This window comes from Martes martes (genome assembly GCF_963455335.1).
Source record: "Martes martes genome assembly, chromosome: 16".
Lineage (NCBI taxonomy): Eukaryota > Metazoa > Chordata > Mammalia > Carnivora > Mustelidae > Martes > Martes martes.
The window spans coordinates 43,261,651-43,276,260 of NC_137904.1; the positions used below are offsets into that span (position 1 = coordinate 43,261,651).

The 14,610-nt window shown below is 50.7% G+C and overlaps 1 protein-coding gene across 6 annotated transcripts; it reads left to right on the top strand.

Moving 5' to 3' along the window:
- The first annotated feature begins 327 nt into the window (after window positions 1-327).
- On the top strand, window positions 328-13,296 carry GSDMA (gasdermin A). Of its 6 annotated transcripts, none has more exons than XM_080826111.1 (12): window positions 328-557; window positions 2,057-2,275; window positions 2,456-2,636; window positions 6,519-6,684; window positions 7,547-7,643; window positions 8,157-8,204; window positions 8,610-8,633; window positions 9,366-9,389; window positions 9,978-10,132; window positions 10,608-10,722; window positions 11,828-11,901; window positions 12,584-13,296. In XM_080826111.1, the coding sequence occupies exons 2-12, from the start codon at window positions 2,062-2,064 to the stop codon at window positions 12,824-12,826; spliced, it is 1,341 nt and encodes a 446-aa protein (XP_080682237.1). In that variant the 5' UTR covers window positions 328-557; window positions 2,057-2,061; the 3' UTR covers window positions 12,827-13,296. The 6 variants fall into 6 exon arrangements, with proteins under 6 accessions (XP_080682237.1, XP_080682239.1, XP_080682240.1 ...); XM_080826112.1 differs by lacking the exon at window positions 328-557 and adding an exon at window positions 1,341-1,385; XM_080826113.1 differs by lacking the exon at window positions 8,610-8,633 and having other exon boundaries at window positions 428-557; window positions 12,584-13,290.
- The last annotated feature ends 1,314 nt before the right edge of the window (window positions 13,297-14,610 follow it).

Below are 14,610 nucleotides of genomic sequence, written 5' to 3' on the forward strand. Positions count from 1 at the left end.
TGGAATCTGTGGACACACAGGATTTCTTGCCCCCGGATCATGCCCACAAGGCCTCATCATGAATCCAAGATGCTTCCCAATGACCATGATGGTGACAGAACAGAGATGCCTTCCCTCAGCACATGTCCACGTACAGACGCACACACCTCCCGCTGCCTCTCCGTGGCCTCTCACCCAAAGGTGCCTTCCTTCCTCTCCTCTCGACCCATCGAGCCAAGCTGCAGTGGCCACCTGTCTCTGGTCTGGCTCCTTCCACCCACGCTGGCACCTGCCTGGCAGCTCCCCACCCCCGCAGCCCTCAGGAGGCCAGGGCCCAGGGCCTGGGGCAGGGCACGCGTGGAACAGGTTGATGCTGTTCTCCTGGAAGTAGAGCAGGAGAGGGGTGGGGTCACCAGGGCAGGCGGGGTCCCTGGAAGCCTACATCCTTGCCTCCAGAGAGGCATAAAGCTGTCGCCCATGCTGGAGAGGGACAGTAGCTCCCTCAACCTGCAGACTGAGCGAGTCCTGGGCCCTTATCCCCGATCCGGCTGCTGGACAGGACGTGGAACAGCTGTCTGGTAAGAGCTTGATGACAGCGGGGGAGGTGGGGGTGTTCTAGGGATGAATGAAAATATGGGTGGGAAGGGAAGGGCCTAGGAGTCCCCTAGAGCCCAGGGGAGAACGTATTTTCATAAGCCTTGCGGGGACAAGTGAGAAGTGGTCCTGGGAGCCCCTCTCTGGTAAGGAAGAGACAGAAGTTTCCTGATCCCTTCCCACGAGCATCTGACTGGCCCCTGGAGGTTGTCCTGTCCCATCCCAGCCTGCCCGGGAATGAGGGGTGAAAAAGGCACCCTGGAGCCCATGTGATTGACAGGTGCCCCATGCACCTGCGTGTGTGCCTCCCACTTCTCTGACTCTGTGAGGGGCCCATGGGGGCAGTGAGGGCAGTTCCAGGCTAGCTGGTGCGTCCTCTCCCACCCACGGCTGGGCCAGCGAGCCACCAGCCAAAGAACCTGGACTTGAACCTCTAAGGCCGGGACCTGAGGCTCTGAAGTTCAGGCTCTTGCAGACCCCACATTCTCCAGGACCCTCGTACCCCAGTATATGTCTCCCAGGGCCACAGTCATTCATTCATCTCCTCATTCATTCTTTCCACACACATCTGCCAGGCTCTAGGCCTGCACCAGGTGCTGTGCTCAGTGCCGACGCTGCCTAGATGACTAAGACTCATTTCCTGCCCTCTGGGAGGCCACAGTCGAGTAGGCGAGAGCCAGGAGAACAGATCATAACAACACAAACAACGTCAGGTTGCAGGTGTTTAGGAAGGGCGCCTACAAAGTGCTCTGGGGACGCAGGATAGAGTCACTAGCTGCCTGAAGGGGAGGGAGAGGGGAGCCACAAAAGAGGTGACCCAGATTGAATCTTAGAGGGATGAATAGGGATTCTTTAGATTGGGAGGGTGTGTAGTAGAAGCAGAGGGAGCCAAGGCAACAATTGAAATGCCTGGGTGTACTGGGCGGCCCCTGGTGGGAAGCGGGTCTGCTCCGAGGCAGGAGCCAGGGGGTGGGCACAAGGGAAGTGATCTCCACCCAAAGAAGGGGCAACAGGGGCAGGCGAACCGCGTCTGCCTCCTCAGGCCCTCGGCACCAGTCGGGGCTGCCTGCCTCCCCGGACTCCCCCGTGCAGGCCGTCAGAGTTCTCTGGGGGAAGAGAAGCTGGGCAGAGCTGCATGGGAGAAGCTTGACTTCCCTCACGCCTGAAACATCCCAGCCAGGCTCCAAGTTCGTGAGGGACATGAATGAGCTGTGCTCAAAGCGCCCTTGACAGGCAAGGCCTGGCTTCTCTACGCAGCCGTGTGATGTCGGGCAAGTTGCCTCAACTTTCTCAGCTGCTTTTCCTCCTCACAAAGCCCAAGGCACCTTGCATTGCTCTCAGCTCCGACATTCCTAGAGTCCCGGCATCTTTAAAGGCACCCCCTCCCCCAAAGCCTGGGATCTTACCATGTCCCAGTCTCCCAGCTTATCACTCTCCTGTCTCCCCACCCCACCCCACCCCCGCCGAAACCCGACCCCGACAGAGAAAATGACCATCTTTGAAAACGTCACCCGAGCCCTGGCCAGACAGCTAAACCCTAGAGGGGACCTGACGCCCCTTGACAGCCTCATTGACTTCAAGCGCTTCCATCCCTTCTGCCTGGTGCTGAGGAAGAGGAAGAGCACACTCTTCTGGGGTGCCCGGTATGTCCGCACTGACTACACCCTCCTGGATGTTCTAGAAGGTGGCAGCTCGCCTGCAGGTCAGTGCCGGTGCGAGGCTGGGCCCCGATGGGTGGGCACCAGGCCTGGCTTACAAGGGGGAACCCAAAGCTCCCTCTGTCCGGTTGTGCTTTGGTGTCACATAGCCCCGAGCTCTCCCAGGAGGCAGGGGAAGAGGGATGAAGCTCAGCCTGGCCCCTCTCATCTTCTCTCTCCTGCAGATCCGACAGACTCTGGGAACTTTAGCTTTAAGAATATGCTGGATGCCCGAGTGGAGGGAGAGGTGGATGTGCCAAAGACAGTCAAGGTCACGGGGACTGCGGGGCTGTCCAGGAGCAGTACCCTGGAGGTCCAGACACTCAGTGTGGCCCCTAAGGCTCTGGAGACCTTGCACCAGGAGAGGTGAGAGTGGCAGGACTGAGGGTGGGGGGGCTACCAGGATGGGTGGGTGGCACTTGGAAAGGCTGCTTTGGGCCCTGAGTTAACAGGCAGGGCCCTCACACTGACCTCACCTATGGGTCATCACAGCAGAGCTCTTAAAGATGACCATTCTGGGGGCGCCTGGGAGGCTCAGTCATTAGGTGTCTGCCTTTGGCTCAGGTCATGATCCCAGGGTCCTGTGATCGAGTTCTGCCTCAGGTTCCCTGCTCAGTGGAGAGTCTGCTTCTCCCTCTGCCTGCTGCTCCCCTGCTTGTGCTCGCGCTCTCTCTTTCTCTCTCTCTCTCTGTCAAATAAATAAATAAAATCTCCAAAGAAAAAAAAGAAAGAAAGAAAAAGATGACCATGTGGTCCATGGGTGCATCTCCTAACCACTCCTAGCCATCTTCCAGTACCACTCCCCTCTCTCATTCTCTCTCTCTCATTCTCTCTCTCTCTCTCTCTCTCACACACACACACACACACACACACGAGTATGAGCCTGTTCACATTAACTTGCTGTGTGACCTTGGAAAAATCACTTTTCCTCTCAGGACCTCAGTTTTCTTTCCTGAAAAATGATGTGGTTCCATGAAAATCTCTAGGGTTCCTTCCTAAACTTGACTCTATAAAAGGGAAAAGGTCTTATCTGCTCCCTACTGAAGCTTGGGCACAGCGTTCTGCTCCCATAAATCAAGCCGTCTGCCCGGTCCTATACCTGCACCAGGCAGCCCTTGGGAACGCTGCTCCCACGGCACAAGGGGTGTGGCTGATGCCATGTCGATGCTGGGCACCTCAAATGGGGGTGCTTGCCAGGGGAACTGACTTTTAAATAGTTAAGTGGTGGTTGAAAGAAGGGAGGCAGGATGGAAGTGATGGGGTGCTTAAATATTCATACAGCCTCAAAGGAGTGCAAAACACCCCACTAGGAGCCGGGGTGCATTGGAATATCTTTGTACAAGAACCTCCCAATCTAGGGCTTATAAAAAAAAATCATAACTATAATCCAGGGTGAGAGGTAGTGCCTAGGAGGACTTTGCCTGAGTTTTGGGGCAGGCCAGAGGGACTTCTGGCTGGGGAAATGAAGGGGGACTTCACGGAGGAGGCAGCCCATGATCCAGGCCTTGAAAGATGAGTAGAAATTGAACATGAAGGTCTAGAAGAAGGACATTAGAAGGGCACGTGGGTGAGAAATCTCAAAACCACTAGGGAGCATGAAGAGCTGGTTTGGCAGGAGCAGAAAAAGTAGGAGTGGAGCAAGTGGGAGGCAGAGGCTAAGGTCCAGATTATGGAGGACCCAGGTGCCTGGTCAAGGATGTGGAACTATTCTGTAGGCTTCAGGGGGACCCCAAGGATGCTTTGGGGTGTTTGTTTGTTTGTTTGTTTTAAAGATTTTATTTATTCATTTGACAGAGATCACAAGTAGGCAGAGAGAGAGAGGAGGAAGCAGGCTCCCAGCTGAGCAGAGAGCCCGATACGGGGCTCGATCCCAGGACCCTGGGATCATGACCCGAGCCGAAGGCAGAGGCTTAACCCGCTGAGCCACCCAGGCACCCCTGTTTTTGTTTTTTTTTAAGATTTTATTTATTTGACAGAGAGAGACTCAGCGAGAGAGGGAACACAAGCAGGGGTAGTAGGAGAGAGAGAGAAGCAGGCTTCCCGCTGAGCAGGGAGCCCGATGTGAGGCTCGATCCCAGGACCCTGGGATCATGACCTGAGCCAAAGGGAGACACTTAACGACTGAGCCACCCGGGCACCCCCCGAGGATGCTTTGATGTGTGTCGTGATTAATCTGGCCAGACAGAGGAAGTGTGACAGCTAGAGGACAGGCAGACAGGCAAGACACCATTCCACTGTCCATCAGAGATGCAAAATGAGGACGAGAACTGGGAAGAGCAGTCAGCATGAAGAGGGAGGAGCCCATCAGGGCTGGGGCACCCCTGGGGCACCAGAAAGGACTGGACTTGATGGCTGATTGCAGGGTGAGGGAGAAGATTTTGTCCATGATGCTGATGGAGATCCAGTGTCCAACACGATGACTATGTTAATAATTGTATGCTGTCCACGGGAAATTCGCTAAGAGAGTCAATCACCACACATGCACAAAATGGTACCTGCGTGAGGAGCTAGCTATGTTCATTAGCTTGACTGTACCAACCATTTCTCTATGTAGAGGTATGTCAAAACATTCTGTGGGGCGCCTGGCTGGCTCAGTTGGAAGAGCATGCAACTCTTGATCTTGGGGTTGTGAGTTCAAGCCTTGCACTGGGTATAGAGATTACTAAAAACAAAACAAACAAACAAACAAAAAATCTAAACAAACGAACCAAAAATAAAACTTCAAAAAATGTTGTATACCTTAAATAAATATAACTTTTATTAAAATAATTACACATATGAGAACGTTAAAAAATTAACTCTGAGATTTGACCCAAGTGATGACATGAACAGAAACAAGAAGACAGACTTTAGAAGTATTTGGAGAGAAAGACTGTGAGCTCCTTCTGGACATTTTGAGTTTGTGGGTCCAGTGAGACATTAGCTGAGTGACCACGGTCAACAACACTACGTTGCATGCGTTGTACATCTAAAACTAACATGATGATATACGTCAATTATATCTCATTTTATTTTATTTTTTAAAGATTTCATTCATTTATTTAGAGACAGAGAGAAAGGGACCAAGTGGGGGAAGGGCAAAGGGTGAGGAAGAGAGAGAGAATCCCAAGCAGACATCCCCCACCCATGCTGAGCCTGGAGCCCGACGGGGTGTCCGATCCCACAACCCCGAGATCATAACCCAAGCTGAAACCAAGAGCCAGACTCTCAACCGACTGAGCCATCCAGGTGCCCCAATTATATCTCATTTTAGAGGAAAAATTTTAAGGCAGTTGGAAATGAGGACCCAGAGCTTAGGAGAGAAGTCAAGGTCAAGATCCCTGTGGGGTGGTCGGCCATATAAAGATGGAAACTATAGGAATGAGGTGCGGGGAGCGGATGTTCGAGGAAGTCCAGACAGCAGAGGCCCGAGAACAGAATCTTAGAGAATGTAAAATTTTAAGCAACCGAAGAAACTAGCACAGGAGACACAGAACAGGTAGGAATTAGAAGGCTGGAAGCTGGGAGCAGAACCAGGGTGGCAGGGTAGGACCGAAGCCAGGAGAAGACCGAGTCTTGGGGAGGCTTTGGGTGGCAGGGTCGGTGTTGTGCAGAGTGAGGGAAGGTCTGTGAATGCGGTGGGTGCGAGGTCATTGGGATTTCAGTTGAGGAGTGGAAATAGAAGCCAAATGATTAACTTAGGAGTGGACAGTGAGGAAGTAAAGGCAGTGTGTATGGGCCCATCATTTGAGATACTTGCCAGTGAAGCAAAGGAGAAAAAACAGAAGGGTAATTGGAGGGAGTGGCAAGATCAAAGGACATGTTTCTGGAAGCCAGCAAGCGGGGAGGAGGAACTGGTGTTAATAGCAAAAGAGAAGTTAAGAGATGGGCCCCAGGAGAGATGAACAGGACTAAGAACAGGGAGGAGGAGAGAGAGGGGAAGGCACCCTGAGGCAGAGGAAAAGGGGGGAAGGAGCGAGCAGGGGCCCTCTCCCGGGCCAGGAGCCACGCCAGATGATTTCCCAGTTTTCCTCTCAGCATCCCTGGAGGGAGGTGTCATTACCCTCATTTTATGGATGAGGCTCCCCGGACTCAGAGTGGCTGCACTGCCACCTGGGCTTTGGCCTCAGTCTCCTACTCCAGAGTCCTCACCCCTCCCCCTGACGCCGCCATGCCTCGCTCCTGCGAATGGCCGAGGAACAGAGAAGCGCCTGATGGCCCAGGCGGGGAGAGGTTCTGATCCATCCCTTCCTGCATCTCCCGCCCCAGGAAGCTGGCAGCCGAGCACCCATTCCTGAAGGAGATGCGAGAGCGAGGGGAGAACCTGTATGTGGTCATGGAGGTGGTGGAGACAGTGCAGGAGGTCACTCTGGAGAGAGCCGGCAAGGCGGAGGGCTGCTTCTCCCTCCCGTTCTTCGCCCCCTTGGGACTTCAGGTTTGGCTCTCTCGCGCGCGCGCTGTCTCTCTCTCTCTCTCTCTCTCTCTCTCTCTCTCTCACTCACACACACACACACACCCCTATGTTTAGCCTCTCCTTGGAGCCTGCGTTAAACACATTCACTTCCCCCCATCAGTGCCTACCCGGGATACTGAAAACGACCCACTCTGTCTTCCTGCTATTTAAGACTCAGGCCCCTGTCAGCCAGACCCAAGTCCTCTCTCTGGCCAAGTGTCCCCAGTGTGGCCAGAGCCCTGTGCCAGATGCCACAGGGAGCCATCAGGGAAGGGGGAACTCATAGTCATGGGTCATCCCTCACGGTGTTCCTGGTGCGCTGGAGAGAGACCTTCTCAGTCTCACGGAGGAGACACACAGGTTAAAGCCCCAAGAACACAGGCCTGGAAGATTCGATGTAGATAAGAAATGCTCCACATACCGGAACCTCGTTTGTATAAATATTCAAGGGGTGAGTTGGAACTGGGAGTGGGGTTAGTCATGGAAGGCTTCCTGAAGGAGGTGAGCACGGGCCAGATGGCGAAGAGGAAGAAGGAACGGGGCCTGTGGAAACTCTCAGGTGGGATGGAGATGCCCGAGCAGGTGATGGAGCTGGTCCGTCCAGTTCCTTCCTGTGTCTGCACCAGGAAGGGAGATACACCTCGTCAGAGGGATGATGCCAAAGGGCTTCAAAGTGTATCCCACGGAGTCCAGACTAGCTGGAAAGGCAATCGGGGACACAAATGAAAGGTTTTCAACTTCTTATCTCCCCAGAGGTGCTCGGGCCTGCCCCTCCACGTGCCCCACCCGCATCCCATGTCTCAGACTCTTGGAGGGTTCAAAAATCTTCACTGTCTGATCCTAGGGATCCATAAACCACAAGGAGGCCGTGACCATCCCCAAGGGCTGCATCCTGGCCTTTCGAGTGAGACAACTGATGGTCAAAGGCAACGATGAGTGGGGTGAGCAGACACTGGCGTGTTCTCCCCTCCAGACAGGAATTATCCGCATTAGCACTAAGGCGTCCTGGTCCCCTCTGGTGGTGATCCAGGGAACGAGTGCTGGAGTTACTGTACTGTGGTCCCAGCCGCCAGGGACAGAACTGCAGGGGGGCTGCTCTGGAGAGGGACTGAAGGAGCCCCTGGGTCCTGAACACCTCCAGCTTGCTAGGCACCGGGTTAGCTGGGGGGCGGGGCACGGAGATGAAGAAGCTCCGCCTTCTGCTCTGGAGAAGTCTGTAACCCATGGAGGAAACAGACCCAGATACCAGCACTAGGCTGCAAGGCAGAAAATAGAGTCATCCTAGGATTTACAGAGGAAGAGAAGAGTTCCTTCCGCAACAGAGGTGGAGCAGGGGATTTGGTGGGGCCTTTGGGGACAGGGACCTAGCCCTTAGCGAAGCCCACGGACTTGACAATAGAGAAGGGAAGGTGGGCAGCTGTTTAAGGGTCCTCCTGCTCTCGCCTCCCTTACAGATATTCCACATATCTGCAACGATAACATGCAAACCTTCCCTCCCGGAGGTAAGTGAAATTGCTTCCCCTTTCACCCCACCCTGGTATCATCTGCTAAAATCCTGCACCTTCTACTAGCATACGCCATAATCCTTCAAGGAGCCCCTCGTTTTGTTTCCCAAGTCCCTTTATAAAAATATCTGCCCTCAACTTCAGGAAAGGGAGACAGAAGCACATAAATACTGTCCTAGAGAGACAGAGAAACTGGAAGAGACCAGAAGTCAGAAGCAGAAATAAGACTCAGAGATACTGTGTGTTCCCAGACTGTATGTGTGTTGGGGGGAAGGGAGTGAGCTAACATAATCTCCGTGTGTTTTTATAATGATCACTGATAAAGCTGCCTTGACATCCGCTCTAGATAAAAAGGCACAAATAGGTTTTATGCTGACATATGTACATTGTTTCTGTCTTCAGAAAAGCCAGAGGAGAAGTTCACCCGTAAGTTTTTTCTCTCGTTTCTTTTTTTTTTTTTTTTAAGATTTATTTATTTATTTGAGAGAGAGAGAGAGAGACAGCACAAGCGTAAGGGGCAGGGGTAGGGAGAGAGACTCTCAAGCAGACTCCCAGCTGAGCACAGAGCCCTATACGGGGCTCCCTCCCTCGACCCTGAGATCAGGACCTGAGCCAAAATCAAGAGTTGGATGCTTAACCGACTGAGCCACCCGGGTGCCCCTTGACACAGAATTTTTAAACTCCAATCTTTTTCTCCTCTTCCCTGAAAGACTGACTGTTTGCAGGTCTCAGCAAACAACTGTCCCCAAAACATGGCAGAAATTCCAATGGCTTAGGAAAAAGTGGTGGCAGGGGAAGACTTTAGACAGGCTACTCAGGTGGTCTGATGCCGCAGACCTCTGTCCTCGAGGGCCTCCTTAGCTGTAACCTGTCCCACGCACATCTTCCACTCGGTTGCCCAGCATCTGGGATAGATGAGTCACTGAGTCACAGTGATGTCAACTCAGTCAATCCAGGGGCCCCTTTTCACATTGGATTAGCTGCTTTCCTGCCCCATTCCTGCCTCCCATGAATGGAGCAAGTGTAGCTTCAAGATAGCTGGGACATCCCAGGAAACAGGATGTATTTCCTAACCCCCATTAATGTTTCATCCCCTGGGTGTGGCTACTGTTTTGGAGGAGTACATTTTTGTCTTTTCTTCCCCCCCCCCATCTCCAGATGTTATCCTGGCATCTGATGCTGGTAAGGAATTTTCTGAGTTTCTCCCAAGACTTTGGAATGAGGCAGTGGGCTGCAGAGAGGGAAAGACAAGTGCTGAGTCCCAGGTCTGGGCAACTGGAGCCGCTTCCAGAAGCTACTCTCCCGGACATAGGCTTAGGATGCCAGGCCCCTAGAGGGCCAGGCCAAGATTCAAGCTAACCTCAATCCACCCATACCCTTGGATAAAGACCCACCCATCCTCGCCTTCACTCAGTCACCAAAGTCATCCTTCTTTGTCGAATAACTCCAGAAGGGGAAATAGACTTTCCTTCTCAACTTTAAGCTGGAGTCTAAGAGAAAGGGAAGTCGATTGTCTCCTGTCACGGGATGGGGCTTGGGAACGTGGGGAGAATCAACCGTCGGCTTCGATGATAATGTGGGTCCTGGTCCACCTCCTTGCCCTAGACCATCCCCCATAACACCTCAAGTCAGAGCTCATGGAAACTTCATAATCATGTTCTTTGGTCAGGCTCAGGCTGGGAGCAGAGCACGGGGACCTACCTGAGGGGGCTGGATGGGAAGGCTGCCAGACGGAGGGCGCTTGGCTTACCATGTTCACTGTCTCAACAGGGGAGGAACATGAGGACTTCAAGACACTAAAAGAAGAAGTTCAAAGAGAGATCCAAGAAGTAAAGAAGCTAAACCGGGTAGGGCAAAGCTCCCTGCTCACCTGCCTCAGCAAACTTCTCGGGAAGAAAAAGGAGCTACAGGACCTAGAACTCACGGTGAGGTCCCAGAGGAAGGTTGCTGGTGGGTGTGTGTGTGAGTGTCGCAAGTGGCAGAGGACCGGACAGGACAGAGGTGGTCAGTGGCCAGGAGAATCAATTGTGAGTGTCTTCCTTGAGGTTGGCCAGGTGTCCTCCCCACCCCCACCCGGCTGCCACTGCCCTCCTTGTGCCTCTGGAAAAGGGCACACAGGACAGCTTCTCTCAAAGCAACTGCTCCCTGCTGACAGATAGAGGGTAGGCAGTGGGCCAGCAGGGCCCTTCCTCAGAAAGGGGACTGGAACCTTTCCTTCCCAGAGTTCGGCTCAGAGACCACGAAATCCAGGAGCCCCATACTTTTCAGAACTTGACACCTTGAAAAAGAAACAAGGAAATGAGAGATAATTAACACATCTTAAGGGACTGTGATGTGCCAGGCACCGTGCTGGTCCCCTTACCCGTGTTATCTTAAACAGCTGCCTACTTTTCCCTGCAGCTTGAAGGGGCTCTAGACAAAGGACATGAAGTGACCCTGGAGGCACTCCCAAAAGATGTCTTGGTATCAAAAGAGGCTATGGGTGGCATCCTCTATTTCCTCGGAGCCCTAACAGGTAAGCAGAGAATAAGGTCTTCATTTATGTACATTTTCAGTGATAGGAATGAATCATCTGGATATATGAATGAATGAATGAACAAATGAATGCATGCATGCATGCCAGGCAAATTATACCACCATTAAAGTAGTTTATATCTACATTTAAAGAAATTGGTTAGAGCGCCGCCTGGCTGGCTCAGTTGGTACAGCATGCAGCCCTTGATCTTGAGGTTGTGAAGTTGAGCCCCACGCTGGGAACAGAGATTGCCTTAATAAAATAAAACAAAATAATAAAAATAAAAAATTGTTTACCTTCCTAAGGATTTACCTGGGCACCTTGGATAATCTGAGAAGGTAGCCTAGCCTTGCTGATAGAGGTTGGGAAGTAACTAACCCTAGTTTTACCAGTCACATAGTTAAAATTTCTACTTATAGCTAAGCTCATCACTTGTTAAAAAAAGATTATTTTTATTTATTTATTTGAGAGAGAGAAAGCGGGGTGAGAGAGAACAGGAATGGGGGGCTTGGTGCAGAGGGAGAGGGAGAAGCAGGCTCCCCACTGAGCAGAGAGCCCAAAGTGGGGCTGGGCTCCATCCTAGGGCCCTGGGATCATGACCTGAGCTGAAGGCAGAGGCTTAACTGACTGAGCCACCCAGCCATCCCTAAGCTCATCACTTTTATATAGAAATTGGTCAGCTTTAATTTCAGAGAGTGACATCTTCTCATCTTGCCCCGAATTCTCTTCTTCCCTCTGCATGAAACATTACCCCACTTAGAAAAACTCCCTGGTCCTTCAGGAGTAAGCTGAGATGTCTGTCCCCTTTAAAAGCCTGCCTTCAAGTGCCAAGTCCAAAGGAGACCCCTTGGCTATGGGTCCCTTAACACCCTGAGCTGGCTTTGTCTTCTCTGCTAGCCTGCAAGTTCCCTGAGTGAAAGGGGTATGATTTTTACCCGACACCCCTAGCAAAGGTGCCTAGCATAAAGCAGCATTCAACCTGGGATAAATGTGCGGATTAATTAACACTGAAATTCTGGAAGTATACCTCTTTGGAGTCTGGAGTCCCCTTTGTACCAACACTGCATTTATTTATTTATTTATTTATTTATTTATTTATCTCCAGAGCTAAGTGAAGCCCAACAGAAGCTGCTGATAAAATCGATGGAGAAAAAGATCCTACCCGTGCAGCTAAAGCTGGTGAGAGAAAACTGCAGGTGCCAAGAGAGTTTGGGAGGGAGTCAGCTGGAACCCAGGGAAAGATATAGACTCAGCCTAACAATAGACGGTCCTGGCGAGCCTCTGTTGTAGGGCAGGGGCCCACGCTCACGGCTCATTTGTCTCCATGTTCTCCCTTGTTTGCTATTTTGCAACTGGAAGTAGAAGAGTGAATTTCTGGGCAGTTATCTGGGTTTTTCAGCTTGAGAAGACAGAAAGCCTTGGCTTTGCTTATTCACAGCCAAGACTGTCTCAATTCACTCCTGTAAAATAGGGCTAACAAAAAAAAAAAAAAAAGTGCTGCCCACCATAACAGGGTAGTTAGAAGGCCCACGTGGAGTTGTAATGTAATGAAAGGAGTTATAGTAAGAGAAAGGTAGCCCTCTTCATGGTTCTTTTTTTTTTTTTTAAGATTTTATTTGTTTGCCAGAGATCACAAGTAAACAGAGAAGCGGGCAGAGAGAGGAGGAAGCAGGCTCCCTGCTGAGCAGAGAGCCCAATGTGGGGCTCCATCCCAGGACCCCGGGATCATGACCTGAGCTGAAAGCAGAGGCTTAACCCTCCAAGCCACCCAGGCGCCCCCTTCTTCATGGTTCTTATAAGTTAGGAGAAAGGAGGACAGGTTTCCAGTTCTTTCTTTTTATGCTATTTTGGTTCCTTGCAGGTGGAGAACACAATGGAACAGAGTTTCCTACAGGATAAAGAGGGTGTTTTCCCCCTGCAGCCTGACCTGCTCTCCTCCCTTGGGGAAGAGGAACTGACCCTCACTGAGGCCCTAGTGGGGCTGAGTGGCCTCGAAGTGCAGAGATCGGGTCCCCAGTACACATGGGACCCAGACACCCTCCCCCGCCTCTGTGCCCTATACGCTGGCCTCTCCCTCCTGCAGCTGCTGACCAAGGCCTCCTAACTTGCCTTTTCCACCTTCTTCCTGCCTCCTCAAGCCTTCACGACCTCCCTGTGCCGTGTTCTTAACACCCAGGGGTATTTTAGAGCCGTCAGGCTGAAGGTGATAGAAACCCCAGCTGATTACCCAAGATAAGTGATATCTGCTTGTCCAGTTCTACCTCTCCCCCTACCCTTTCCACTCCACAACCCATCTGTTGATGCTTAGGTCGTTCAAAAGTGGAAAAGTTCGATTTTTGTTTTGTTTTTTTGGTTTTGGGTTTTTTGAAAAGTTTAAATTTTTGAAACTATGAACCATTTCAGCAAAACCAAAAATAATTCATTTCTTATCCCAATCCTCCTGCTTATGCTTCCACAAATCAAGATTTACTGGAATTAATGGAAAATATTATTTCACTTTGGATGAAATGTCTTTTGGTGTTTTTCTTAACTTCTGTCAGGAAAAAAAAATAAACACTGTCATACTACATATAGATCATGTGTATATGAGTACTATTATACTGTCCACGGGCCAGTTGGAAAGCCCAGAGAACTATGAAGGTATGGAATGTAGAATCTAGATTCTAAAGTTCGAAAATCATCAAAGCAGCTTGTCTTCAAAGAGGAGGGTTTAGGGTCCTCTGGACTCGGGGTGAAGGACTGGGATGGGCTTATTTGTGGTACAAATCCAAGAGAAGGCAACTTGCAAGTATATCAAAAAGAAAATGCAGATAAGTCTTTAAAAAAAATGAAAGAGTACCTAAGAATAAGACTGGCCCCCAACTTTTAAAAAGAAATGGTGATATTATCTTATTTCACCTTTCCTTCTGCTGCCCTCAATTCAGGGTGGTTGTAGGAGGAAGTAATATGGGCTTGCCATATAGACCTGCAAATACGGTTATCACAACCTTATAAAACTAGCAGGTTCATACCATCCTCCTCTGTCTAAAGCTGGGTTTTAACATCTTTCACCAATTTCTTTTAAAGTAGTTTTATGGGTGGAATAATTTCTCCAAGGTTGTTGGCCCCAGGAGTCAGACTCGCCCCTTTCTTAGCCACCCTCTCCCTCTCTCCAGTTCCCTCACTGAACAAAAATTCATGATCAACTGCCAAAAACTGTGTTAAGCCATCCTCCCCCATTCTGGGGCATCTTCCAATGCCTCACTACATTGCTCAAAGACATCCTGAGTAATTATCTGCTGACCTGGTTGTTTTTCTCTTGTGATGTACACTTAATAAAGAGGTGAGCTAACACCCTAACTATCCAGAAGAGTAACTTCGTAAGGATGAACAACAAAGCTCATCTGTTTTCTGTTTTCCTCCTTTACCCTTCTCGCCCACCTTCAGTTCGATAGGGTGTTATGAAGAAGAGGCTTTAATGAGTTTATTCCAGGGATGATTCAAAAGTCCTGTTATCCATCCCGTAGCCCAAGGGGACAGAGAGACAGTTAGGGAGGAATTGGTCAAGGCATGTTCCCTAAAACCAGAAAAAAATGTTTTTCCTTCAGCAAGCAGTTGTTCAGGACAAGGATCTATTTGCTGTAATAATATGACAAGGAGGAGACAAAGGATACCCTCTTTCTACATGAACATAAAGAATATGGTCAAAGGGGGTGCCTGGGTGGTTCAGTGGTTAAGCCTCTGCCTTTGACTCAGGTCATGATCTCAGGGTCCTAGGATCAAGCCCCGCATTGGCCTCTCTGCTCAGCAGTAAGTCTGCTCCCCACCCTACCCGCCTACTTGTGATCTCTCTATCTCTCTGTCAAATAAATAAATAACTTAAAAAAAAAAAAAAGAATATGGTCAAAG